Raw genomic sequence first — 26,798 nt, 5'->3', positions numbered from 1 at the left:
ACCGGTCCATGCCGTGGTAGGGTCCGGTACAAATACGTGCCCTCTGCCACCGGGTGGCTGTCCGCTCCCCTCACAGGCTTCCAGCATTCCCTCTTGGAATCGGAGCTTTTAAACAGCCTGTTTCAGGGGTGCCTGGGTGGCTCACTCAGCTGAGAGTCCGCCTCTTGATTTTAGCTCAGGTCAGGATCTCAGGGTGGTGGGATCGAGCCCCGCTGAGCGTGGAGTCTGCTTGGGGTTCTCCTTCTCCCTCTGCCCCTCCCCCCATGCCCACTCACTCTCTCTCTCTCCCCTCTCTTTCTCTAAATAAATAAATACATAAAACCTCGAAAAGATTAAACAGTCTGTTCCATGGTTTCGAGGATCAATTTCTCTTTCCGTGTCACTTCATTCCCAAAAAACAGCGCTAGGTTTCTACTTCCCTCCCCGCCATCCCTGCATCCTGCCAACCCAATTCAATGACTTTACTGATCTCTTCAGAAGTGCCGAGCCCTGGCATCAGGGCTGCCATGATCACCACGGCAAGAAGGCTCAGGATGGACACACTGAAGACCAAATAGTGGCCTCCGAGGTCTGGGGTCTTCCTTCTCAGAGTGGGAGGGGTGGCGCTGGCAGAGAGTGGCGTGGATAACAAGAAGACAGTAGTCAAATAGAAGAGTCAAGCTCCACTCTAACTCTCTCATTCCTAGCTGTGCGATCTTGGGCACATTACTTACGGGAAGCCTCTGTTTCCTTCTCTGTAAAGTGGGCCTGATGCCAGCTACCTAACAGCAGGATGGAAGTGAACATTGAATGAGAACTTCGTGAAGGACAGAGAGTAGTCACTGGTACATGTCAGGCTTCAGTCAATAGTAGCTAATGACGTAATGATTCAACAACGCTTTACACTAAGGGCAAGACATGAGGCTTCTTGCAGCTCGAGGAGACCCATCCCTCCCCCATACCCCCCTCCAGCACCCCTGGGTGCCCCCACCCTGGCTGGGGGCGTAGGTATTTCATGGATCCAGGGGGAGGTGTGAGAGAGAGTCTCAGCCATTGGGGTGAGGGGCGGGGTAGACCCCTTCGCTGCCAAGGAGAAAGTTCAGCTTCCAAAACTGAACCAAGAGTGAATTGTTTTTTTTCTCAAAACTTGAGGATCTGTCTTCTGAAAGCACCGGGCAAAACCCTTATTCAGCAGAGCCTCAACCATTTCATTAGATCCAACACCCTGATCACTTACTCCCAGACAACCAAGGATTCTTAACGACGGAGCAGACAGCATCACAAGCTCTCATTATTACCGTGTCCTTCCATAATCTATTCCTGTCTACAAAACTTCCCTTATCGGAATGATAATTTCTATAATACTCACGGGGGTGAACAACAAGCCTGGTCCCTCTTCCAAATGTAGGTCTGTAGTTTCCTCCTGATACACACAGTGAGGAAAGCCTTTGATAAGACCTGTCTTATGGGACCACCCTCTACCGACTGCCCCAGTGGTGTTGGGGCAACAGTCCAGGGAAAACCCACTGGTGGAAGCTCTGAGAGTTGCATGAAATCTTCCGTGGGCGCCCTCCCCTAGTGTTGGAGCCAAGGAGGGGGGGGGGACGGGAGACGGTGGTGGGGGCTGGAGAATGCCTCACCCTCCTTTATCCAGGAGAACACCCCCACTCCTGTCAGCAGAGAAGGGGGGAGCGACTTCTCAGGACCACCACCACCCTGGCTGCTTTGCCAGCACGAACGGTCTGACCCCATCCCTCTTTTGTCAGATACAAGGGGCTTCGGAAAGTCTCCGAGGCTGGAGGGCCAGGGGGTTTGATGCTTTGTCGCGCTGAAGCCTGTCTACCTCCTTTTCCTGAAATGCTCCTGTTCTGTCTTCCCCCTTCCTTAGCTCTTCAGAGCTACCCGTTCCTAGGCTTCTTCCTGTGCGATGCCCAGGGGTTTGGTCCCTGCATTTGCCTGGTTCTAGGACAGACTCCAAGCAGGATCCAGGCCCTTCCAGGGACTGGGGCTTTTCTCCTTCCCTCTTCACCACCTGGAAGTAAGCCAAAGCATCCAAGGCTCAATTCCCTTTTCTTTTCTTTTCTTTTTTCTTTTCTCTCCTTCCTTCCTTCCTTCCTTCCTTCCTTTTTCTTCTTCTTTCTTTTCCTTTCCTTTCCTTTCCTTTCCTTTCCTTTCCTTTCCTTTCCTTTCCTTTCCTTTCCTTTCCTTTCCTTTCCTTTCCTTTCCTTTCCTTTCCTTTCCTTTCCTTTCCTTTCCTTTCCTTTCCTTTCCTTTCCTTTCCTTTCCTTTCCTTTCCTTTCCTTTCCTTTCCTTTCCTTTCCTTTCCTTTCCTTTCCTTTCCTTTCCTTTCCTTTCCTTTCCTTTCCTTTCCTTTCCTTTCCTTTCCTTTCCTTTCCTTTCCTTTCCTTTCCTTTCCTTTCCTTTCCTTTCCTTTCCTTTCCTTTCCTTTCCTTTCCTTTCCTTTCCTTTCCTTTCCTTTCCTTTCCTTTCCTTTCCTTTCTTTCCTTTCTTTCTCTATGTGCAATGTGGGGTTTGAACTCATGACCCTCGGAGTAAGAATTGCATGCTCTACAGACTGAGCCAGCCAGGAGCCCCTGATTCCTTTATTTCTAATGACCTTGATTCAGCGGGGCCTGGCTTTTATGAAAACAGAGGACAGAGAAAAAAAAACACACATAAGAATTTCCATACAATCTTTGAAAGATGGGAGAACCAGGGACCATGCTCCCTACTTCAGAGATGTGAAAACTAAGCTCCCAGAAGGCATGGCTTGGGCCAAGATCCTGAACTGAGGCGGGAGCTCGGCCCTCAGCTCCTGGCTGGTGTGTGCTGCCCGCCCTCGGCTTCCCGCACTCTGGGCTTGAGGACCGTGTTAGCAAAGAGCTGTGCGGCTCTGCTGAGCTCAGGGGTAGGAGTGAGGGGCTGGGGCCTTGCCCCTCCCCTGCACTGCCTGTCCAGCGTGGCCCGGGACAGACGCTTGGACCCTGGGCCTCTGGATTCCCCTACAACAAGGGCAAGATGTCCCCAAGGGCACTTCCAGCTCTCATTGTCAGTGGGTCTTTGTTCAATTTGAAATACAGCCTCAGGCAAGAGCAGGGCAGACTTTCTCTGAGGCTGGGAGCATGGTCAGTGGAGATGCTGAGAGAAGCGGAGGGCCAAAGAAACAAGGGACAGGCAAAGCTTTGGGACAGTGACTGTCTAAGAATCTTAGGTGTGGCATTGATGAATGACATCATGTGTCTTCCCGCCCCCGCCCCCCGCCCGCCAGAAGAAGTTGTCCAGCCCTGGGGTAGGCACAGTGATTGGGGGTGGCTCGAAGAGGGTCATTCGTACAGGAGGGCCCCAGCTCACTTACTTGGTGTGACCATCACTTGGGTCCCCTTCCCAAAAGTGAGTCTGTTGTTCCCATAGTCGCACTCTGGGTAAGTGCATTACAAAAAGGTCCTGGGGTTGTGCACCCTCTCATGGAGGACATACAGCCTTCTCTGGAGCGCTACAGGCTGGGCCCCGGGAAAGGTTTTCCCTGCGGTGCCAGCTCTGAGCCTACCTAACGGGTTTCGGGTTTCGCAGCAGCTGTTGAGAAACACAGCCTCTAGCTATTTCTTCTTTGGGAAAAACAAAGCCTTCACAAAAGTTTGTGAAAAACCTGCCTCCTACCAGGCCGGTGGGTGTACTTCTAAAGATACCAGGCCAGGGCTGGGGGGAGGAGGAGCATTTTCTCACCTCAGCTGCCACGACTGAGAAGAAGGTACCAGTTTTTGGGGGGACATAGGCAAAAATGTACTTTTCACTTTGCCAGAAAGAGCAGGAGCAAGGGCATTTCCAGCACGCCGTGCTGGGGCACTGCTGAAACCATGCCTAGGCGGGACTCAGTCACCTCTTCCTCTCCGGGGCTGAGCGAGAGTCCTGGTGACTCACGCCTGACTCATTGCCGTTTCTGTCCTCACCTCACTCAAGGATTCTGCCAAGGGGGGGCCTTCTGTCCTCAAGAAAGTCAAACATCTCAGCAGATAACAGACATAAATCCTTTTCCAGAAACACACAGGTGGAATCATGCTCGGTCTCTATCAGGGAATGTGGATGGACCCTTGTCACCGCTGTCCTGTCCCCAGCCAGCGGGGTCCCTGCCAGGCCCCAGGCTGTGTGCATGACCAGTTGCAGCAGCCATCTTGGCACACTCACGTCTGCATCGTTATTGGACTTTTAATATGTAAGTGTTGTTTCTCTGATGAGACCGGAAGTTCTAGAGAGCAGGGGCCATGCTTATGCTTCTTTTTTTGTTTCTTTCCTTTTTTAAAACCAACTGTGGTCCCTGGCTTATTGATGACACCCAGTAATCATTCAGTGAGTTGAACTGATTTTTACTGGGGATGATTATTGGGACAAGGAGGCCAATTCTGGGAGAGGTTAAAAGCTAAGTATACTCTGGGTAAATGTGAGCTTCAAAATCTAAGTACTTAGGCCGGAAAAAATCAAGCAAGCATTTCTAAGACGGATAATAGGAGGCAGTATAAAACCCCAGACATTGTGAGGTTCGTACTGACTCTCAGCAGACAAGGGACAACTGAATGAACAAGCAAGTTACTTGATTCCCTAGGAAATTCCAACATTTTTCTCTTGATATCTCGACACTGATTCTCCTTAAAGGGTAAAAAAAATAACATGGCGGAAAATATATATTCTGAGCTAGCAGCATTGTTATGACCAATAATAACAAAACAGTAATGGTGGTAATATTGATATTCCATTACAGACCATGCTAAATGCTACATGTAAAAATGTAAACCCAATATTGGAGGTGGGTTTACACATTTCTGGAGATCTGACTTACTTGGGCTGATCAAAAGTTGGGTGCCAGTTCCAAATACGAGCTTCTGATAGCCTGTGTTCACACTCTGACATAACGCCATACAAAATGGTACCTGTAACTGAACCCTAGTCTGGGATTCCTATGTCACACAGAGATCAGGTACCAAGCGTGTTCCTGCATCTGTGTGCATGCACCAAAGTGGGAGGAGGCGTATAATTTTACTATTTAACCTTCGTTTTCCTAAGACCAGTGGAAGATAACAAGAAATAAGGCAGAACCCAATAGGAGATCCTGCTTCATATGCAGTAGATTATATAAAAATGTCATAAAAAAAAGTCATGAAAATTCAGGTCGAAAAAGTCATTCATATAATTACAGACTTCCAGTTCTAGCCAGGACCTACGGTAGTTTTATCCACCCACACTTACTAAGTGTTCAGGACATGCTTCTTGCATTAAGGATGCTTATGGATAATAATGCAACGCTATCGTTGCTAACTTATCTTCTTATTTAAATAGACAAAACCACGCCCGCCCCCTCAAATAAAGCAATGAAAACAGAGGTTCCTCAACTGTAATCCAAATCAAGATATTTCATAGAACTTACTTGCTTTAACAAATAGTCTTGTTCCTGTCCCAATTTTGAAGCCCGCAGTGTTTCCCCACAGTGATTTGTGCTATGACAAAATGGGCCATTTCCTTCTCCTTCCATGTTTATACCACAGCTTGGGGAGCAGGCCCAGGACGCCTATGGGAAGGTGCTAATAATAAGGAACACTGTTTTTTATACTTCCCCAGTAAAACCCATTTGTTTTTTTTTCCTGTGTTGAACATATCTCACACCTCCTACCAGTTTCACCAAATACTAGTCATTATTCTATGAAATCCAGGGACCAGAATCCCCAGGCTTTAGTCCCAGCCCTATTTTTCACTGACTTTATGATGTTGGACAATTTAACCAACCTCCCTGAGTCTTAATGTCCTTATTAGAAAAATAAAGAGCTCTGAATTAGATGATATCTAAGCTCCCTTTCAGAGCTGAAGTTCTGTGGTCCAGCAACATCCAAAGTGCCCTTAATGTTGCATTTTCTATAACTCACACCTATGTCAGGCACTTGCAGATCAGCCACACAGGTGACTGGTCTACCCGGGGAAAATACAACATATAGCGAGACAAAGGAAGACTCTGGACGAGGGAGTGGTTGCTGCCAGCTCCTCTGTCTTCATGGGGGTAAATGCTCCCAGTAGCCCTTGTACTTTTTGTCTCTTTATGAAAAGGGGAAGAGAATCCTTTGGACATTTAGGGCATTCAAATCAAGAGCTCCCAAAGCTCCATGTCAAAGTCATGGCAATATTTAAGAATAGAAAAGATAAATTCCATGTTTTTCCTTACTGTGATTGGCATTGTCTCTCATTTCTAAGTAAGCCCTGGCGCTGGGTCTATGACAGAGTGTGGTAGAAAGAGCAAGGCTTTGAGATCAGGCAGACGGACCCTGGTGTGAATCTAGACTTTTCTACTCACTAACACTGGGATCTTGGGTGATTACTTTTCTGGGCCTCAGTTTCCTCTTCTATAAAATAGGGATACTGCCCCTGCCCCATAGAATTGTCTGAGGATAAACAATACCATATGTCACGTACCTAGCGTCGCATCCACACATCCTAGGCACTGAGAAGGTGGTTAACCCTTTCTATGCTGTTAGATGATTGATTAACAAGGTTATTTTCTCAGGATTATAGAATTTGTTTATGAAATAACCATTAGAGTCTGCACACTTGAGTCATATAAACTCTCGGGTGGTATAGGAGTGAGGTCCCAGAACCACAGATTTTGAGTGCTTTGTCCTTCTCAACTCACATTGGAGGAGTCTAAGGCACATGGAGGGGCAATGGCTTGCTCAATGTCACGCCACCAGCTGGGGCCAAGTTAAGAACTCTAGACTGAAACCAGAAGCCCTGGGCTCCTTTCTCTGCACTTCACTGACTCTTCCTGAACAACGTGTGGTGTAAAGGGACACAGTCTCTGGAGTGAATTTGGTATGGCTTCTTTGGAGCATGGATAAAATGACCTTGAATATCATCCCGCCCTACTTTGTCTTTGAATCAATGGCAGTGGAAGTAGAAAGGGTCCATTAGATCATGACCATGCAATTTTCTGCACTTCTAGCTTTTCCCCTCGATCAGGCTCCAGTTAGCTCCCTTCTGGTGCTAAAAACTCTGATACTAGACGGAGCTTCTGCCAGCCTCCTATCTCGGGAAAAGTCTTAATGGTTGGCTCAATTCCACCCCAGAGAAAGTATGCTTGTATAGTCTTGGAATACTTTCACTAATTTCTCTGGGTGCCACAATTCTTAACACATCGGCACTAGATTACAGCTCATTATAAATAAGACACAAATGATGCAAATGACATCTCCTTTTCCCCCGATCACTGTCACCAGAAGACATTTTGTAGTTACCGCTTACTCAGCCCCACCTTCAGCCAGGCGCCTGTCCCAAAGGCAAGTCTGTCATTTCTCCCAGTCAGTCCCACAGTGTCTGATGCCTCATAATAAATTCTGTCACTTCACCTCTTTTCCTGATTTACCCTAATGAGTTAGAAAGCACTCAAGATTTCATATAGCTATTTGACTTATTCGTAGGGGAGAAAAACACCCCTTCTCTCCCATGGAATAAATTCATAGGCCTTGTGCTAGGAGGGCGGAGAGGTCATGCAGACCTGCTTCCCCGTTTCCAGGAGAGAAAATGGAGGCCCAGAGGCCAGAGATCTGTGTTAAGTTCCACTGTTAGTTGGTAGCAGAGCCCAAACACTGGTCTACTTGAGTCCCAATCTAGAGTTTTCCCCCCTCCACCACATCCTGGATGTAGCATTTACTTCATTTCTTCTTCCCTTTGGCCTGGAGACTTGATTTCCATTAAACAAGCATTTATGAAGCACTACTTTGTAAAAGGACCATATTAGATGCTTCCTGGGATATAACAAGAGTCTCTGCTCTCAAGGATCTTTCAGTTTTAATGGGAAGATCTTCTCAGTAATGAAAGATTCCCATAGCTGCATGTGTCACAGATTGTCCAAGATTTCACAGCTCAATTTGGGGTATGGGGGCTAAGAGGAATGGGAGGCATGCCTGGGGAGAAACTACAGCCAGGCTTCAAACAGGAAGCCGGGCTATTTCTGAAGATACCAGATTTGTCCTAATCGTCTAGGTTGTTCATCTCTGTTCCATTCTGATCTAGTGAATTGGTTCTACTGTTATTTCCAATTCTGTTGCTGCCTATTTCTTTTCTTCTTCTTCTTCTTCTTTTTTTTTTTTTTTGGCCCATTTTCATTTTTAAATGCCCCCCATGAAGACTCAATCTTAAATTCATAGGTTGACTGATAAAACAAGGAAGATGCGTCCCTAAGAGTAAAACACACATAAGTCCCCGTAGAAGACTTAAACCAGAGAAGGGGAAAATAAGGGCAGGATGGGGCCAACATTTACCTGGAGAGACTAGAAGCGTGGTCCCCTTTGCAAAGGTCAATCTGCTGAATCCCACCTCCACACTGTAGCAAACACCCATACAAAAATGGCCTACCGTGTTGTGCTTTGCAACCTCTGGTCAACGTAGGGAAGGGGAAAGAAAACCGTCATTTATGGAGAACCTATTACATGCCAAGCAGGTTAACAACCTACATATATCACATTACCTCATTCAGGCCACAACTCTGCCATGGGCTCAGCTATTATTATTCTTATTTTACAAATAAAGAACCAGTGATCTGAGGCTGAGCGGGTTGAACCCACACTGCTACAGAAGACAGAAGTGGCCCAGATGGACGAGACGTTTTAGCACAGGACAGGTACAACTCAGACAAGCTACAGGAGAAGAATCCTCCTCCTTGTCCCTTTTAGAATGAGACGTCAGGACTTTAGTAACAGTGATCCCAAAAACCCCAGCTCACCCTCCATGACACAATCATTTCTTGAGACATGAAGACATTTTGTCCTCAATCTTTCCCCTATCCTTCTGCTACGCTACTCACCAGGCCTGACCAGCAGTCCAGTCCCACTCCCAAAGATCCATCTATAGCCTCCGTCCTTCCCACACTGTTTCTTCGTCAGCCCAAAACACCCACAAGTCCACACACTCTTCTCATATCCCAGACCGAGACCTAGGGCCCTTCCATCTACAAAGACGGCTCCATCTTCACTTACTTTCAATATTCCACGTAACACATAGGCCGTTTGACTAAAATTTGGGCATTTATTTTACAACACTTAAAATGAAGTCTCCATCTACCACATCTCTGGGTCTATCACTGTCAAACTCATGATTTTCAACTCTATTTATCCAACAGATAAATCTAGTCCTTCTATCGTCTCCATTACAGTTATCAATTTTTAGATTCCTGCCAGAGTGCCTCTCCTCATTTTAACTTCAATCAATCTGAAACTTCACGGACCAGCATCCAGATCATGAGGAGTGACAACTTCCTGTTCCCTCCAGTCAACTTGCTTTGCGGGTTCAATGAAAGCCTTGTTACTCACTCAAGTCCTGTTCTGCCCACAAAGCCGGGCGTCCCTCTGATTAAAGGACACCCTGTCTGCTTCAGCTCTGGTTAAAAACACCACTTGTATCCTCTTTATTTCTTATCCTTTGTGTATCTACTGTTTTCCACTGGCCTCGTGAGTAATATCTTGGCTTTCTCTTCTGTTGAGAAAGAACCCAACTCGGACGGAACAATACTATCAGAATGTTAGAGGACAGCCATGGTTACCCTTCTCCCATCTCTGTATTTAACTATTCTGAAAACAGCCAGAAAAGGCCTATTCTAGCCCATGATGTGCTCCGAATGTTACAATCAGAAAGGAAAGGACATAAGGAAAGAGAAATGCTTGGGAATGTAGACTTACTTGGGGTGACTTGGAGTTTTGTTCCTGTTCCAAAGGTGAGCTTTTGGTTACTCCCAGAAGTCACTGTAATTCAGGCCTTTACAAAATCACTTCCTTTCTCCTGCCATTTACATTTGGGTAACATGCGAGTCACTGTATTTCAGTAGAAGACAGAGCTGTTTTTACCAATGCCTATCGCTATAGATCACACGAAAACGGCGCTTGTACTAAGAACCTACGTATCTGATTCCTTGAAAGAATTATACTAGCTGATCTAGCCTTTTCTTTTTGTTCTGAAAACAAATATTATTTTATACGTATATAGCATTTAATAATGTATAGAAAACTTTCAAATACATATCTTATTTTAGTTTTAAAATTACTTACGAGCTAATATTAAATATTTTTATTGTACAGATGGAGACATCGTGGCCCAGAGGCTCTAATCAGACCAGGTCTAGAAGAACTGGCTTGGCCAAACTTTCCGCCTTTTTCTTTAAGATCAGCTCTCTGACTGGGCTGTTTCAGTCTGTTATTTTTGGTTCGTCTACATGACTATTTTTCTCCACAGCTCGATCTTCCTATCGTCTGCCATTACTCCAACATTTCTTTCTACATCAGAATGCACTTAAGTCTGCATAAACCATTAATTTCTTGACACTCGGGCCCTACAAATCCTGCAATAAGTTCAATGGGCCTCAGTAGCCACATTAAGCTTCCGACTTTAGTGACATATTGTCTACTTACTGGGTTTTACTGATAACCGTGTCCCACTCCCAAAGATGAATGTGTGCTAAACCACAGCACTACGCTGCCCGACGACGCCCGAGCTACCTTGATAATAGATTAATGTGATTAGCATGCATCTACCCTCCCTCATGAGAGCTCTGGCTGGGATTCCCCCTTTTTTATCACTGGAATAAAGCTATGGAATTAAGTCCGTGAAAGCCTCTTTTCAGGGCACAATAGTAGTGATGTAGGGGAAAGCCTGAGAAGAGTCCAAGCGATACTCTCTGGCCAATTCTGACACTCATTTCCTTTAAAAATATCTGCGAAATTTCACCAAGTCATCTTGTTTTTCACCAGCCAAACTTCATCAGCTCTGATCCCCATTTTGCTTTGGACACAATCTCATTTTACCAGTGGTTAACAGGTTACCTATCCCTGTAGATTATCTTTCTTTCTTTTATCATTTTAATGCATTTAAAAATTTTGCGAGCACGAGTGGAACATGGGATGTGGCTGGAGTATTGGAGAAGGGGACAGCATCCATTTTTTCATTTTGTTTTAATGGCTTTCGTCACTAAACAGCAACACTCATTGAATTAAAGAATAAGCAGACATTTAGTTTCCTGTGTGATAGAAGACTGCAGGATAGGGGCGCCTGGATGGCACAGCGGTTAAGTGTCTGCCTTCAGCTCAGGGCGTGATCCCGGCGTTATGGGATCGAGCCCCACGTCAGGCTCCTCCGCTATGAGCCTGCTTCTTCCTCTCCCACTCCCCCTGCTTGTGTTCCCTCTCTCACTGGCTGTCTCTATCTCTGTCAAATAAATAAATAAAATCTTTAAAGAAAAAAAAAAGAAGACTGCAGGATAAGCACAGGCATTATAATCAGTAATAACCGGGTACTTACTGGGGCTCACTGATATCGTGGTTCCCTTACCAAAAGTCAAAGCACTTCCTGCCTGGTAGGCACAGTGAAATGAGGCCCTGCAAATACCTCAGGTTCCCACTTACCCTACCTTGTTTATCACCATCAACAACGGAATCTTGTATTCTGTCCTTACCCTCTGCAAGGATCTCAGTGGGCTTTCGGGGTTTGGATACACAATAACAAAGCTCCCTTACTTTGTGAGAAGGAGGTGAGACGGTAGTAGGTCCTCCACTTGCTCAGTAACTAGTCACTGAATACCTCTGTGGGTCAGGCACAGGCGACACAGTGGGAAGGCTACTTGGGCACTATTCCCGTCCACCACCTGTAGGTGCTCACAGTCCAGGGAGTGACACACATAAACAAATCCATAGATAATATCACATCAAATGATGGAAGTGTATGAATAAAATCAGGCCGGGCACTGGGAGAGGGGACAACCAGGCAGCGGCTGTGTTTGGTGGCTTGTCAGACTGGCCTGGCAGGAAAGGTCTCTCTGAGGAGGTGACCTCTGAAGTGAGATCCAGGCATGGAGGAATTAATCACCACTTCTGTTGACAGATAAGCAAACCGAGCGCTTGAAAGGTCAAAGCCTGGGTCCAAATCACACGGCGTCAACCACGCACACGGACGCTTAGAGCACGCCTGCTCTCTGCTGGAACGCTAGACCTAGTTCTACCATGTGAATCCCTGGTTAGAAAAGCTAAAGCAAGACAGGGCTTCTTCCAAAGTGGTTCTGGGATGCTATGTGGGTAACTGGAAGCAGGCACTGGCCATTGAGGGCACCGAGGCTGTGAGACGGTGCCAACCCGAAGAGAAGGTGTTGGCATTTCAGAGCAGGTTTTTCTGATGGGGTTGGCCACTAACATGAAGAGATTTCCTTCATTTCAATTAAAGAGAGAGAGAGAGGCTCTCTCCATTCTGCATTCCTATTAAATTGGCAAAGACTGGAAACTGTTACCCAGCACAATGAGCTGTTACAGTTAAGATGGAAAGGGTGCAGGGAGCGTTCTGCTCCCTAGTAAATCTGAATAAACTGAGGACTGGAATAATAAACTGGAAGTCCACTGAGATTTCCAGAGACGTTCATGCCATGTCTCATTAACTAATCAAATTCAGAATACATGGCGATACTCACTAAGATCCACTTTTACCGTGGCCCCCGTTCCGAACACCAACTTCTGGGCGCTTGAAACACCACCGTGATCTATGTCACCACAAAAACCAAAGGGTACCTCACTTTCAAGCACAGCAATCTTCTCTCACTTGGTTGAAACCCAACTCAACACAAGCCCATATTTAGGCAAACTCAAGAAAGGTCTGAAACTCACATACTTCTTGGAATGCTAGGAAACCTCAGAAACCATCGACTACAAGCTCCCAAACTCACACATTTGTCTCTTCAGTGATCTCAGGTTTTTGATGCTCTCCGGGGACAATCCTGCTCACGAATTCCCAAGTTCTATTTTCTCATGATTGGAAGGGTTCGCCTACTAGGCCAGTTCAACCCTTTCTTTGCCCTAGCTGAAGTCTGTTCAACTGGCTTACCCTCAGATTTACCCTCTGATGGGCTTTTTCATAAAATCTGACTTTTAAAAAATTATGAGGCATCCAACCACCCACACTTTTCAAAGGATTTCACATATATTATCTCATCTGAATCTCACAAAATCCTTTGAGCTAGGCAGAGCTGGAACTCTGATCTCCATATTACAGATCAACTAAGGCTTAGAGAGTTTGAAAGGTCTTCCACTGGCGAGTGGCTGAGCCGGGTCCACATTGTCTTTTGGCTCCTAGGTGAATGCCTTCATGATGTATTTTGTTCACATTCATGTATTGATCACATCACCTTGCCTTTCAAATACCCTTTCTTTTCTTATTCCCTTCCCCATTGAAAAAGACAATACCATCAGCAACAAAAATACTTCTCTCCCTACCACCCCTTGTCCCCTGCAAAAAACCCAAGCAGAGCTCCAGCTCAACTCTTCCCCAGAGCAATGTTTTTTCAATCCTCATATGCTTTCTGTGAGCCAGGAGATAAGAGCTACCAATAGTTCAGTTGCATTAATTGGGAAAAATGAGGGCCTGAGGAGATAAATCAGAATGCTGGTTATAGAGGTTGCAGCCTGGTACAGACAGCAATATATTGAACCTCAGAAGACATGGGTCCTTGCCCTGCTATTGTGTCCATGTTCAAATCACTTAACCACTCTGAATAGAGAGAATCCCATCTTTCCACTGTCCTCTGCCTCTTGAGACGATCAGATAAGGTCTTCAGTGAAGAAATAAGAAAAGTACCTTAATCGTTTTCCTTCTCTTAAGGAAATGGACGCTAGAAAAATATCAGGGTAGCAATATCTTCTATCCACATTGGATTTGTGCATACATATGTGCATATGCATAAGAGTAAGACTAAACATTTTTAAGGCAAGTTTGAGACACATTCATCTGGGCCAACACAGCACATTAATGGCTAGGCTCTTGCTTCAATGTTAGAAGCAGAAGTGTGGCTCAAGCCCCAGTACTCACTGGGTTTGACTAACACCCTGGTTTCTCCTCCAGAAATTAGCTTCTTTCCAGCGGTTTGGTTCACATAGTGACTTGAGGCCATCGAAACCCACAGGGACCAAGGAAACCACACGCTATAGATACTTGACAAAGGACATTTCTTAAAGCCTTGACAAAGTGGAGGGGTTGTGGTGTTTAGGGTATTCCTGCCTGCTAGTGCCGTACCTGCTTTCTAGAGCTGGAATGCCTGTAAGTGGGCACGTATTTGGGTCTAACCTGCTCATATATTTACTTACTTCTCTGCTGTGGCTGTTTGGACCTAGATCTATGAGTGAAGACAGTAGCTCTCAACCATTGCCTTGTTCAGGGGTCATTTGACCATTTTAACCCACAAAGGAACCTGAGAACAGGAAGCCCTATAAGCCATGGAAACCTCTTGGATCAGGCTGTTCCTGTTTCCAGAGCGGAAATGCTGATAAATACAATCACACACAGGCATGCACGTCAGGGTCTCTATACTCAATTTAGCGCCCAAAGAAGATTCCAAAGAGAGGAAGGACACATTAGTGGGTCCACCTCGGCTCTGTGAGCTGTTCTGCACCGTGGATCAGCTCTATTTTCCTTGGTCCAAGTTTCAAACCCAGACTCCCTCTAGCTATTCTAGAGCCTCCGCTGGTGAGGCTAGTATTAAGGAAGGGGATGAGGAGGCTTCTTGGGGAAAGTCTACAGAGTATGATGGAGAAGTCATTCTTGATAAGAAAGGAGTATAATAGTCTATGGAGCTTCTAACAGGGAGATGACCAAGAATCACAGGACTCAACGAAAATAAACCTTGAAAATCCATCTTCCAATTTGACATGCCGTTCTGGGTCAAGGGCCAAATTCTTCCCCAGTCATTGGGTATGAACAGAGTGTGTTTCGAGAAGCATCACACACTCTAGTGGGATTGCCCTCTTTTTTGCCTTTGGTGGGGATGAACACAGTCTGCTTTTAGATTCTCAAGTTCCTAAAAGGGACCCTAGGTCATCTTGACCTTCCTTCTGCCTCCCCATCCCAGTCTACCCAAGAAGGAGGGTCCTCCAGGAGGGGCAATACATGTGTTCCCTTAGCTTTAAGACTAAAGGAATTCATTCATTTCCCTTTTCAATTTCTTCACAGTAGTGGTTCCCTGGACTAGAAAACAACCCACTCACCAGGCCATACAGTTAGCTGAGTTCCTTTTCCAAAGTACAGCTTCCCCAAGGTTGAGCCTCTATCGACACAGTGCTGGCCCCCTTTACATGAACCTGCTCCTAATATGCCCCAACCACTCTCTGCCCTGCCCTGGGGGTGGGGTTGAAAATCCACCTCTATCCTCTTTAAGTGGCTTTAAGTCTTTTTCTCATGCAGCCAGCAGTCTGAGCTGGACGGTCAGTCCTCAGAGGCTCTCTCTCGGGGGACAGATGGTCTGTGGTAACAATAGCCTTCCCACCCACAGAGGCCCCTCCCATCAGAAAGCAATTACCTGTCCTTTTGAGAGTGTTTAAATTGGAAGGAACTTTGCTTCCCTGGCCCTATTTCCTAGTATAAAAGACTGCTCACTTACTCGGGTTGATGTGATGTTTGGATCCCTTTCCAAAGCTGAACTCACGAAAACTTCGATAGACCAGATCTGCCCTCTGCAAAATCACCTCATTTCCCTCATTCAACCTCTGGTCCTCCCTCCAGGCATTTCTTTTTTCTCCTCTTTTTTTTTTTTCCTTCCTGATATCCCACTTTTACTTTCCCATTTACTGCACTGGGAAATCATACCCCACCATCTTCTAGGCTTAAAAAATCCCAAATAGCTTTTAGCTCATGAATAATTTGATGACCTATTTCTTTGGCTATCAAAATAATAAAAATAGAAGGAACAGGCCCGGCTCGCCTTTTCATCCTCTAGGCTTGAATCCTGGGAATTTAGCACTTAAGAGTTGAAAGGGAGCACAGAGGTGATTTGTTCCAATAGCTAAAATGGTATAGAAATCCCTTCTCTAACATCCAATGCTTAGCCTTAAGGACCCAGCGTGAAGACCTCCAAGGAAGAGGAGCTCTGCACTTCACAAAGCAGCCTTTCCACTGCAGGGAGCTTCTACTTGTTCAAAAAGATTCCGTAAGAGGTTGAGACGCATCTCCTTTCAACCACTGGCTTTGATTTTGAATTCTGTACTAACCCCTTCCTCGTCTACGTGGCAGTTCTTCAAATATTTGAAGAGTTCTACCTCGTCTTAATATAGTCCAGTGACATCCTCTCCCACTTTTTCTTTAGGGACCTGAGATAGTTTGAGACGGTTAGCTTGACTTTTATCTGACCGTGAAGCCTGTGCCCTCAACAAATTTATTATTGAGAAGGCGCACCTGATGGGGAGAGCCATTCTGGGGAAAAAGAGGAGGTGAGGAAGACAAGTGAAGTAGACAGCTTATGAATCTAATGCAAACGGGGAGAGCCTTTTGGAATTTAGTTACTGACCATTGAGTTGCTTAGGTGAAATTGCCCATGATCACAGCTACCATTTTATTTTAAAATTGTTCTGACTTTTTCCTTCTTCCTTACTTGCTCTTACGGTTACTGTGGTTCCTGCTCCAAAAACGTAGTTGTAGCCATCATGGTCACAGTGCTAGGTGTTTCTGCACAAACCTCATCAAGGCTGCCTCGCGGTCTGGCTTTACCCCCCGTGCTGTACGCCCTTGGTAACTATCTTAATCTCTTGCTTCGGCTTTCACTTTCCCACAATGTTGTCGTCTGTGAAAAGGGGGATGCTAATATCTATCCTAGGGGATTGTTAGGAAGGTGAAATGGGTTGAGAGGCATTCACACAGCTCTTTGCCTATAGAAAGCATTCAATAAACATTATCTAATTCTTTTTATCTTAAAAAATACATATACTTTTAGTTTGTCACATCTTCTCTCTGAAACCCGGGACATTCATAGGTACTTTAAATTATATCCAAATGCTCTTTTGTCCACTAGTAAAAGTAGCAAGAGTTAAAATTCGGGAATGTTCTTTATACAGGATACCATCCCAAAAGTGGCTACGGTAGGCAGCTTCAGAATGTTTACTGAATCACAGGATCTATTTACGATGTTTTATATCTGTTCAAGAGATGGATGAACAAGGAACGATAAATTGTTATGGGTGGGAACCCAAAACACACAAGAACTCAAAACAAATACAAACTGGTAAGAGGAATTTAGGATAAGATGCTGGCGACTTTCACTTGTAGACAATGATAACTTACTTGGCTTTACCCTGAGTTTGGTCCCAGATCCAAAGTAAAATCTGTTCGAGTTGTACACCATGTTTGCTATCATTACAAAAAGTCTGGGGCTTCCTAAAACGGAGGCATGCTGAACAGAGATAACCAACCAAGGGAGGTCAAGACTAACCCAACCCCACCAGCTTCTTGCTATTTTCCTGGAAAATTCAAGAACCAAAGTGAAGAATGAGCCAAGAAGACACATTCATTATCAGAGACAGGCAAGATAAGGGCAACTGATTTTCTTCAGTGGTTTTATCGATTTCTTTTCTTTAGTTTTCTGCTTGGGTTCATTCTTATGTCTTCTGTGCTCCATACACACACTGTCTGAAACAAGGATACTGCCAGTAAGTGCTTTTTACCTTTTTTCTTTTCCTAATTATAAATGAAAATTCTCCTCAGGTGGACTGGATTGTGAGAAAAATCCTTACTCTGCCTTTAGTTCCAGGGCTATCTGGAAGCTTCTCATCCTGAGTTTGTACCTGGGTCTGCGTTGTGCTTGACAACTTGACCTGAGCTACTTTTAATGGTATCCTGAACCACACCAGCTAGCTAGCTGCAGTCTGTCCGCATGTATCCTCTACCAAGATCCTTGTGTCCTATCTGTCAAAGTACCTGCATTATATAACTAAATGTACTTTACCATCCACACTGACATTCTCCTTCCAGCCCCCACAATGAATCTGTACAATCTGGCTTTTTTTTTTCTTTCCTTTCTGCCTGCATGTTCCCTTTCACAAGAGGCAAAGAAAAGAGGCCACAGTGCTGGCTGTCATTTGCAAGTCTAGATGAAACATTATTTATGAGCAAAATATTTTGCTGACAATAAGAACAGAAAGGAAACCTCAGTGCCAACAGTTAGACACCCACACAGTTTGGATTTAAACAAATTTCAACAAATGAACACGGCTATGAGAAATAAAATAGAGGTGACTTCAGTCTAAGCCAAGTAATTATAATACTTATGCAGTTTTGGAGGGCATGGGGCTTACTTGTTCTTACTTGTAGAAACGATAAGCAGTGTGTTACGGGAACACTTTGCTGGAAGGGCACCAGAGAGCTATGGCAATAGAGCTGCACTGAAATATCTTAAATAGGCACCTTTGTGTTTACCAACTCACGCAGAAGTCCCTAGGAGAGGCCAGAAATACAGCTGGCCAGCTAGACCTGGTTTAAGATAGTTCCTGCTCAAACCGTCCTGCAGCCTTTCCTCTGGTTGGAAGGAAAATATTATGAGACACAGAGGCTCCCTTTATGGAGTCTGTTCCTATTATTCAGTAATTCTTCTAGATTAAGATAGCTTCTTCTCTACTCACTTTCATCAACTCCCCTCCAAACTTAGCTAAAAGGCTTCGCTTTCTCTTTGGCCGTTGGTGAATAAATACTTCTCTTCTTACGATACCCTTTTGAGCATGTGTGCTTGGTGTCTCTCCCGGACCCTCAGCCCCAGGCCCATCAAGTTCCATGCACAGACAGTATACATTTATAGATGAATATATCATTGCAAAGAGTATTTGCTCGTGGCAGCCTACCAGGTACAACAGTCAGCTGGGTCCCAGATCCAAAGGTCAGTTGCCAGCCTGAACCAGAAGAAACACTGTGATATGCCCAACAACAAAAACCAGATCAAACAGGCCAGGCCGGCAGAGCACAGGGTAAAGAGTCGGCAATTCCTCTATGGGTTAAGCTTTACAGCATCGCCAGCCTGGGTTTGTTGTTGGAGTGACCACACTGCCTATCTACTGACCATGGATAAATCCTTGTCTTTACAATCCCACTGTCTTCGAGGGAACCTTTGCTTTCCACTTTCTGCCACAGAGTTCTACGCATCAAACATAGGCTTGCAATAGATACGTAGAGTAAGTGCTCTCCGATTTTAGATGTTAAACCAGGGTTCACATCTTTTTGTGGGTGCTCAAAAAGGTAAAGTAAGAAGAGGAGTATTTATTCAAAAAAGACTCACGAAGCCCAGCACAGAGACTCTCTCTCCTCTACTCTGGACATCGGCGAGTTGCGCAACCAGGGATAAATCCTTGAGTCCTCCTCAGCCTGAGTCTATAGGACGGACACGAGGTATAGAGCTGCCATTATCTCGTTAATGTGGCTGCTGGTTTGATACTGATAAAATAATTTTATAATGATTAAAATATTGGGGAAATTTCTAGTTTTCCACTTTACTTTTGGGTCATTTCTTTTCTCCTGACTAAGGTGGTTCCTATGTTGATTTAGCTGCTAACCAAATAAAAAATGCAAGAAAAATGAATTTTAATATTTCCTAGAGTAGTGAGGATGGCATCAAAGGGTCATGCCCGGGAGGGTCAGAATATGGATTGTCATATTCGAGGGAACAAAGGAGATCTACCTCCAGAAGGTCAGGGGATATTGTTCCCTGAGGGCAGAATCACGTTGAGTTTGTTCCCTGGTGGGTCGCTCGCCTGAGCACCAAGCCTCACCTAGAATAGATGGATAAAATACTGTCAGATGAGTTCTGTGGGCTCCTCAAACTTCAGGCCAGGAGACTTAATGGTCGAGACAAGCTCAGCAAACTGCAGATTCAAGATCTAGTTCCAGCTCAGGCATGGACAGGCTGTAGGACCATGATCGGTCTCTTCCACAGGCCTTAGTTCCGTCATGAATGGAGGTGGTCAGAAGGGATGATTTTACAGGGTTCTCTCTGCTCCATGAGGCCATGTTATACAAATTTTTGGCCCAAAGCTTCAGAAACAGGAGGTGTCCCACAGTACTTAGGAATAAACATTTTTTAAAAAAGTGATTTTCAGGTTCTGGGAGAGGTTATTCCCTGTTATTTGGGTCAATGATCATTATTTACAAGGTTCATTCTATAATGAATGAACTCTTACACAAAAAGAATGGCTTGTTGAGGAATTAGAAGTCTTGTCCACTGATGAGTGTACAAATCTGGGGCTACAGGACCTAGCCAGTACCCCAAGTAATCAGTCACACCTCGTTAGTCCCACCACATCTATTCTGGGAGCAATTCCCAGGCCTCGCCCACGTGCCCATTTTGCACCAAGATGGCAGATCCTAGCCAGGGAGACTTTTGTCCTGTCTGATGCTCACTCACCCTTTCTAAACGTTTTTCATATAGTGTATAATTGGGTCTAAATCAGCCCCTAATCCACAGACATTGCTTAATCCAGGGATACACTTCTCTACTTACTGGGCTTCACAGATAATTCGGTTCCTTGTCCGAAGATAAGCTTCCCTCCCTGGTTATAATTCACACTGTGTTACATATCCTGTCAAAAACACATCCAATCTTCCTGAACACATTTCTAATCCTCTACCCAAAAATCCTCAGCAGGTCTCTCTCACACCACAGCATGAATTGTGGCTATACTTATTGTAACTTTTTTTCTTATAAGGGGAATAAAGTACTTACACAGGGGACTGATAGAGAATAATGAGAATTCCTATTTATCCAAAAATGTTTCTATCCAAGCCGATTTCTCGTTTTTGCTTAATGGCTCTGGGTATTGCTGCTCAGGGAAATGGCTTCCTTTCAAATCTCTTTCTCGTGGTCTCGGCTAGAAATACGTGGCACCCGGGGGGTTAAAATTAAGGGCAGGTGAGACCCCAGGGAATCGGGCCTACCTGCAGTGAACCATGGCCTGGGTCCCTGCTCCAAAATTCAATTTCTACCAGCCATCAGTTGTCACTCTGGTGACAAACACTTCTACAAAATGGCTTCCCCAGAGAAGACAGCTGCTAAATGAAGACAAACTGCTCGTGGGGAAACAATCTTGCTACAAAATGAGGTGACTGCATGTTATGAGATATAAGCTTTTCCCTCCCTTCTCCTCTAATTTCTCTTCTTTCAAGACGCCCAGGATAATCCTTGCCAAGAGCTGTCCTTCCCGGGCAGTAGGGCCAGAGCGTGGCAACACTGGGGTTAACAAAGCCCGGGCCCTTGCTCTAGACTCTTTAGTGACAGAAACCCACCATGTCTAGGAGTTCACCCCAGGCCAAGCCCAGTCCTCAGCACCGCTGGAGTTCCCATTACAGCTGATTACCACTGCTGCCCTCACCTTTAAATCACCTGGTGCTTTGAATTCATGAGTCTCCGGGAAAAACTGTTCTAGGATCTCTGAGCTCTAAGCCTCTTGGAACCGTATCCATCACAGGCCTCTCCTTGCCTCGGTTTTTAAGTCCACGAAATAGAGAGAACTCTACTGGAATCTGCTTCTGAGGAAGACTTGCCATCAGATGGTTTTACTTACTGGAAGACTGGCGAGTGGATAGATCCCAGGACTGGGCTATTGGTGGGGTCCTGGGGGGTTCCTTCCCCTCTACCGCTCCCAGAGCTCCTTCGAGGATAAGGAAGATGACCAGGCACTGGGCCTTGGTCTGCTCAACCCCTTTAATGTTCTTCTGACCCAAGGAGGCCCCCATGGGAAAGAGAGCAGGTCTTCCTTTTGGAGATAAGAGTATTCAGTGCACAATTCAAGTTATATGCCACTTACTTGGCTTGAAAAGCAGCCTTGTCCCCTTCCCAAAGATAAAAGAGTAGCCTCGTCCTTGTGCACAGTGATTATCTCAGCTTCAAAAACCTGCCAACTCAGCTCTCCTGCACACCAAGGCCTCCTGAGAAGGGAAACCTCCGATGCATTTCCTCTGGTGTGATTCACACAGACCTGTGATTTTCCTCCCTGAATGAGTGATCCCTCCCCTCCTTATTGTCCCTTTCTACCTCCCTCTCCATCCCCACTCCTGAGGCCACTCTGGACCCACGCCTCAGGACCCTCTGGCTCACTCCCACGTCACTGTACTTACAGGGTAGCACAGACAAGCTGGTTCCCTGACCGAAGCTCAAACCCTGGCCGTAGTTAGTCCCACAGTGCCTCTGGGCTCAGCAAAAACCCTCTGGGGCTCCCCTGACTTCATCTCAATGCCATAAGTGACCCACGACCCTGGACCCAGAACCTGTGTTTTTAGCTTTAGGATGAAAAAGCCAGCCTGCTTGTCCTGTCCAGTCCTGAGAACAAAGGGAGTTTGGGACACACCAAGCAAAGGTTCCAAAACTTAACCCAGCGACCCTGGTGTCCTGAAGGCTGTCGCTCTGCATTAATGAGCCAAAGGTTTTTTTTTTTTTTTTTTTTTTCCCCAGGGAGAGAGACTCCAGGGTCTGGAAAGAGGCTTAAAGAGGTTCTCTCATTTCTCCTTCTGCTTCGAGGCAGAGCTGCACGTCAATCACCCCTGATAGGAGGGTGTCTATCTCCTTTCAAAACCCTCTAGAGAAAGTGCTCTGGCAACTACTCCTGACAGCTCATTTTCACTGTTCAAAAACCTATTAGGAAGGTTTACCACTAACCTCACTCCCTTCTTCTTGCAGTATTAGCTGCGTCCTGTGGGCTGAGTCCTGGTGGAGCGGGAGAACACAGCCCCTCTAGCTTCGGTCTGATGCCTCCTGTCCCAGACTGCGTTATGTGACTTGACTCCATTTCCCCCTCCACCTATTTCCATAGTCACTGCCCCGATTTGCCTCTAGGGACTTCACTGATCCCCCATCTCCGGGGCTGAGACTGTCATTGAGGGGCTATCTGCAGATGCCATATTTCATCACGAGCTTCATTACCCAGAGGAGCAGAAGGACAGTTTGGGGACAGGTTGCTCTTTCCTGTGAAGCTTCCATTCTCTCTCTGTCCCTGTCCCCCCACATGGGAAGCCCGTGTCTTGGGGCACTCTAGAGGAAGTGACACTCGGGTCAGTGTGGCGGGGGGTGTAAGGTTGCAGCTACTGTGGGTGCACCCCTTCTCCAAGGGCCCGTGAGCAGCCTCAGGAGCTCCGGCCACGCAGCTCTCTGCAGAAACCTCTCCCCTGCCTCTGACACTTGGATGATTTTGTATTTAAATGAGCCAGGATTCTTTCTATTTCCACTTAGATACTTTCAAATCCCAGGTGAAGAATTTTATAGAACAGGCTGACACTTTCCACCCTCCCCCCACGCCAGCTCTTCTCCTGATGCATGACAGAGTCTTGACAGAAGAGCCCGAGGGGCGAAACAAAAGTTCTACTGTGTGTTGGAGCTGAGGTTTACCATTATTATTAATAGCTAGGGTTTAATGAGCTCTTCTTATGTTTTGGGCACTGTGCTAAATACTTTGGCTGTACTATTTTATCTGATCTTTATAATAACCCAACAAGGTAGGTATTTTTTTATCCTCATCTTATGATGGGGGCAATTGAGGCTCAGAGAGGTTAAGTAATTTGCCCAAGGTCACACAGCTAAGCAAAGTAGTGGAGCCAGGACTTGAATTTCAGTTTTTCTGTCCCTAAAGCTCATGCTATATTGCCTAATCCACAAACACTCGGGTACAAAAGGTCCCTGGGGAACACAGGGCACCTCAGGGATGGTGCAGAAGTAGACTCAGTGCTGAGTCTCACATCCTCCATTAGAAATTTTGCTCCCGAACGAGATGCCCAAAGTTCTAATGGTTCTTTTGAGAGATTTAAATTGCAGTGGCGGGTGGTGGTGGTCCAAGTTAGATGTAAAAAATACTTTCTGGCAGCAAGGCTTGCTAAATTTCAGAACTGATTACAGAGAAGCACTGAGGCATTTCCTGCCCTAGAGGATCAGAAGGAGCCAGAGCCTACCCCAAATGGCCAGGGTGCATGCAGGGAAGTCTAGTTAGGGGTGGTGCAACACTAACTGGGTCCCCCCTCCCCGGAGGTCCTTCTTGACATTGTCCTTGGCTGGATGATTGCTTCTACCTCTATTTCTTCGAAAATGTTGTATACGCGCCTCAGAGCCCCTCACCACGAGCACAGTAAGAGACCGCGCGCACGCGTGCACCTCTCATTTTAAAGCAGAGAAGGGAACCAGCTCTCTCTGGCCTGGGGAAAGAACATTAATAAAGAGCCCAAGCAGATGCGCAAGATTAAAGTATTTTTCAAACTAATGATTTGATCGATTGCCCCTAAAGGCCCCGCCAAAGAAGAGCACAACTTACTTGGCTTCACCGTGAGCGCGGTCCCGTCCCCGAAGGTTAATTTGCCTGCATTGGTGTTACACAGTGCTCAGTGCTATTGCGATAACCTTGACTGGGGCCTCTAGGAAGACAGGTGGAGGTGGAGGAGGCAAGCAGGAAAACAGAACCTGAAATGACTGCCCATGGCCAAAACAATCTCCTTGTAATTAGGTTAGAACGTGGGATGAATACTAATAACTAGCAACTTCCCAGCCTGATGGTACTTGCCATAATTTTCCTTGAAAGAATGGGCCTCGGCAGGGGCACCTCCTGGGAAATTCACTCAACGCGGCTACTGCTGCTCTCCTGGGACCCCATCTTGTTTGTTATTGCTGCAGGCCTTTTGTCTATCTTCACCCGATTCCTGCCTTTTTTCTCCTTACTTTCCCTGGACCTTCCTCCTCGTGGAGGCTCACACATTTTCTCAGAGAGCGACCCCATGGGTGGTAGAAGCCAAGCGCAATGCCCTAGGGATCTATGCATCCATAACCTTGTTTTCCAACTGGTACCACGAACCACCCGACACAAACCAAGCAAAGAAAACACCACCTGTGTTTTGACAGCCTCTGTACGATGGAGGACAGGCTTCTTGGGAAGAATAATTAGCCCGAAAGAAGAGAACTTACTTGGTGTGACCATGAGTTTGGTGCCCTTCCCGAAAGTGAGTCCGTAACTCCCACCCGCAGAGTACGCACAGAGTTTCCTTTCTTTGCAAAAACCCCGTAGATGCTGAGTAAAGTCAAAGCCCTCACAGCACAGGAGCAGTGCTGACAAAAGCTCAGACCGTAACGACAGTCAGATGACGGACAGACGAGCCGTGACAGAGGCTGGCCATGGGGTGGACCATCCCTAGAGACCTGTCAGAGGCCATCTTGTCTATCCTCCTGTCTCCAGCCGAGGTGTTCTCTGACCAAAGACCCATCCACTCTTTGAGAGCTCCCGGGAAGGTGGCTCTCGGTTGCCAACAGCCTTTGCGTTCAAGCAACTGTGCCTTATCTCGTTGAAATCTGCAAGCTGCAGGCAGAGTACTTTGTGACTCCAGCCTCCTTCCTGGAAGACCTGAGACTTCATGTCGACAAACTCCAAATAGAAACTCAGCATAATACGCCACACCAGTCTCAGGGGTCGTTTCTGGGGGGAGAAAACTCCTACCGAACGAAGTGGGTCAAGGTGAATATCGGCTTTATCTGTAATTTGAATTGTTTTTACAAGCGGAAATTTTCGCGCATTACTTAGACAAATTAAACTTAATCACAGCATTAAATATTTTAAATGGCTCCTGGATCTCAGACGAGCCTTCCTGTGCGCCTCTGGCCACGGAGTCTCCAGTTTGCTGTCCTAAGGTTTTGGTCCCCTGGGATCAGAGGAGGGGACTGGGCCAAGCCATGTGGTCAGAGCAAGCTGGGGGCGCCGAGGCCGGACTGAGGTACTGGGGTTTGCCTCTGATTGTCTGGCGGGCTTTTGAATCAAGCCAGGGCAACCTGTTTATCTTCCTGCTCAGAACTCACTTCCCAGCTCTTAACAGACCTTCTTTGGGGGGGGGGGGCAAAAGCATTCCTAGGAACACTGAAAAAGCATTCAGGGAAGAAGCCACGCTGATCAGAATTAGGGATGGCCAGGGACACTTACTTGCAATCACAGAAAGTCTTGTGCCCTTTCCAAAGACAAGCGGGCTGTTTCCTGAATTCCCACAGTGATTGCCTCCATAACAAAAACTCTGAATGCCTGGCCCAGGTTTTTCTGGATGTTTCCTCTTGTTAATCTTTCCCCCAGATCAAAATCTTCCCACTTAACAATAGTTTTTGTTTTCCCTTAGCATGTCTTTGCTTCCTTCTCCCTGACCCTCTACAAAATGTGGTATCATGAAGATGCCTCTGGCTTTGACCGGCTCCAAGGGTTTCCATACATGGGGCTGTGGCCCAAGAATGCATTTCTGAAATCTGCAAACGTCCAGCTTATTGTTAGCCCATGCAAAATGTTCCAAAGGAAACCCCTGTCTCTGGCCTCGTGATGAACTCTGCTGTGCTAGAAATAAAAAGGAGTGGCTACTTTTCCTACACGAAGAAAGGGATTTGGAAAATGGCACAGAGAGAGAAGGCTGAACACAGCTGTTGCTTTTGGCTGACACACTGTCTTTGTTGCCTCTGGCATTTAAGTGGGTCTTTAAAAAGCTATCTCCCACCCCTCCCTGGAACAAGGGAAATGAGAAGGCATGAAGCATCAGAGCCAGGAATCTTAGCAGAGGCTAAACAGGAAAAAGTGGGTCTTTTATGAAGAGTGGAAGGAGAGGGTCATAGGTAGGCTGCGGTTACTTCCAAAACCACTTTGATTGGAGCCAGAAATCACACTGGGTTTAACAATGTGTTCAAACAAAGTCCACTGGGGACAAGCCCTGCGGGGGGAGACTTGAAGATAGACTCTGGGCAAAGGTTCACAATTCTGTGCTCTTGATAATATATAAACAATGAAAAAGATAATTGATATGTAAGCACCAGAACCCTGGCAACAACTTTCCCAGCTCTGGAGGGGAAAGAATTGGTATTTGGCTAAGCTGCAGAAGGGCCAAGGACTCGACCTCCATGAGAGCAGAAGGGCCCAGGACCTAGATGCTGCCCAGATGTCTTCGAGCCTAAGAAACTGTTCACGCCCGATACCAAAACCCCTTTGAACTCAGTGGGAGTTAATATCAGAAAATCACAAGAACAGCAC

The 26,798-nt window shown here is 46.1% G+C and overlaps 1 gene segment (V, D, J or C); it reads right to left on the bottom strand.

Moving 5' to 3' along the window:
* Window positions 1-21,528, bottom strand: part of LOC103681025 — a 33,519-nt gene extending 11,991 nt beyond the window's left edge. Inside the window, 1 exon segment of the C gene segment in view lies at window positions 21,342-21,528. Within this exon segment, the coding sequence occupies window positions 21,342-21,513 (172 nt within the window).
* Window positions 21,529-26,798: the final 5,270 nt, after the last annotated feature.

This window comes from Ursus maritimus, unplaced genomic scaffold (genome assembly GCF_017311325.1).
Source record: "Ursus maritimus isolate PB19 unplaced genomic scaffold, ASM1731132v1 scaffold_36, whole genome shotgun sequence".
Classification (NCBI taxonomy): Eukaryota; Metazoa; Chordata; class Mammalia; order Carnivora; family Ursidae; genus Ursus; species Ursus maritimus.
The sequence above is the reverse complement of the archived record's forward strand: the minus strand, read 5'-3'. Positions and strand labels throughout refer to the sequence as shown.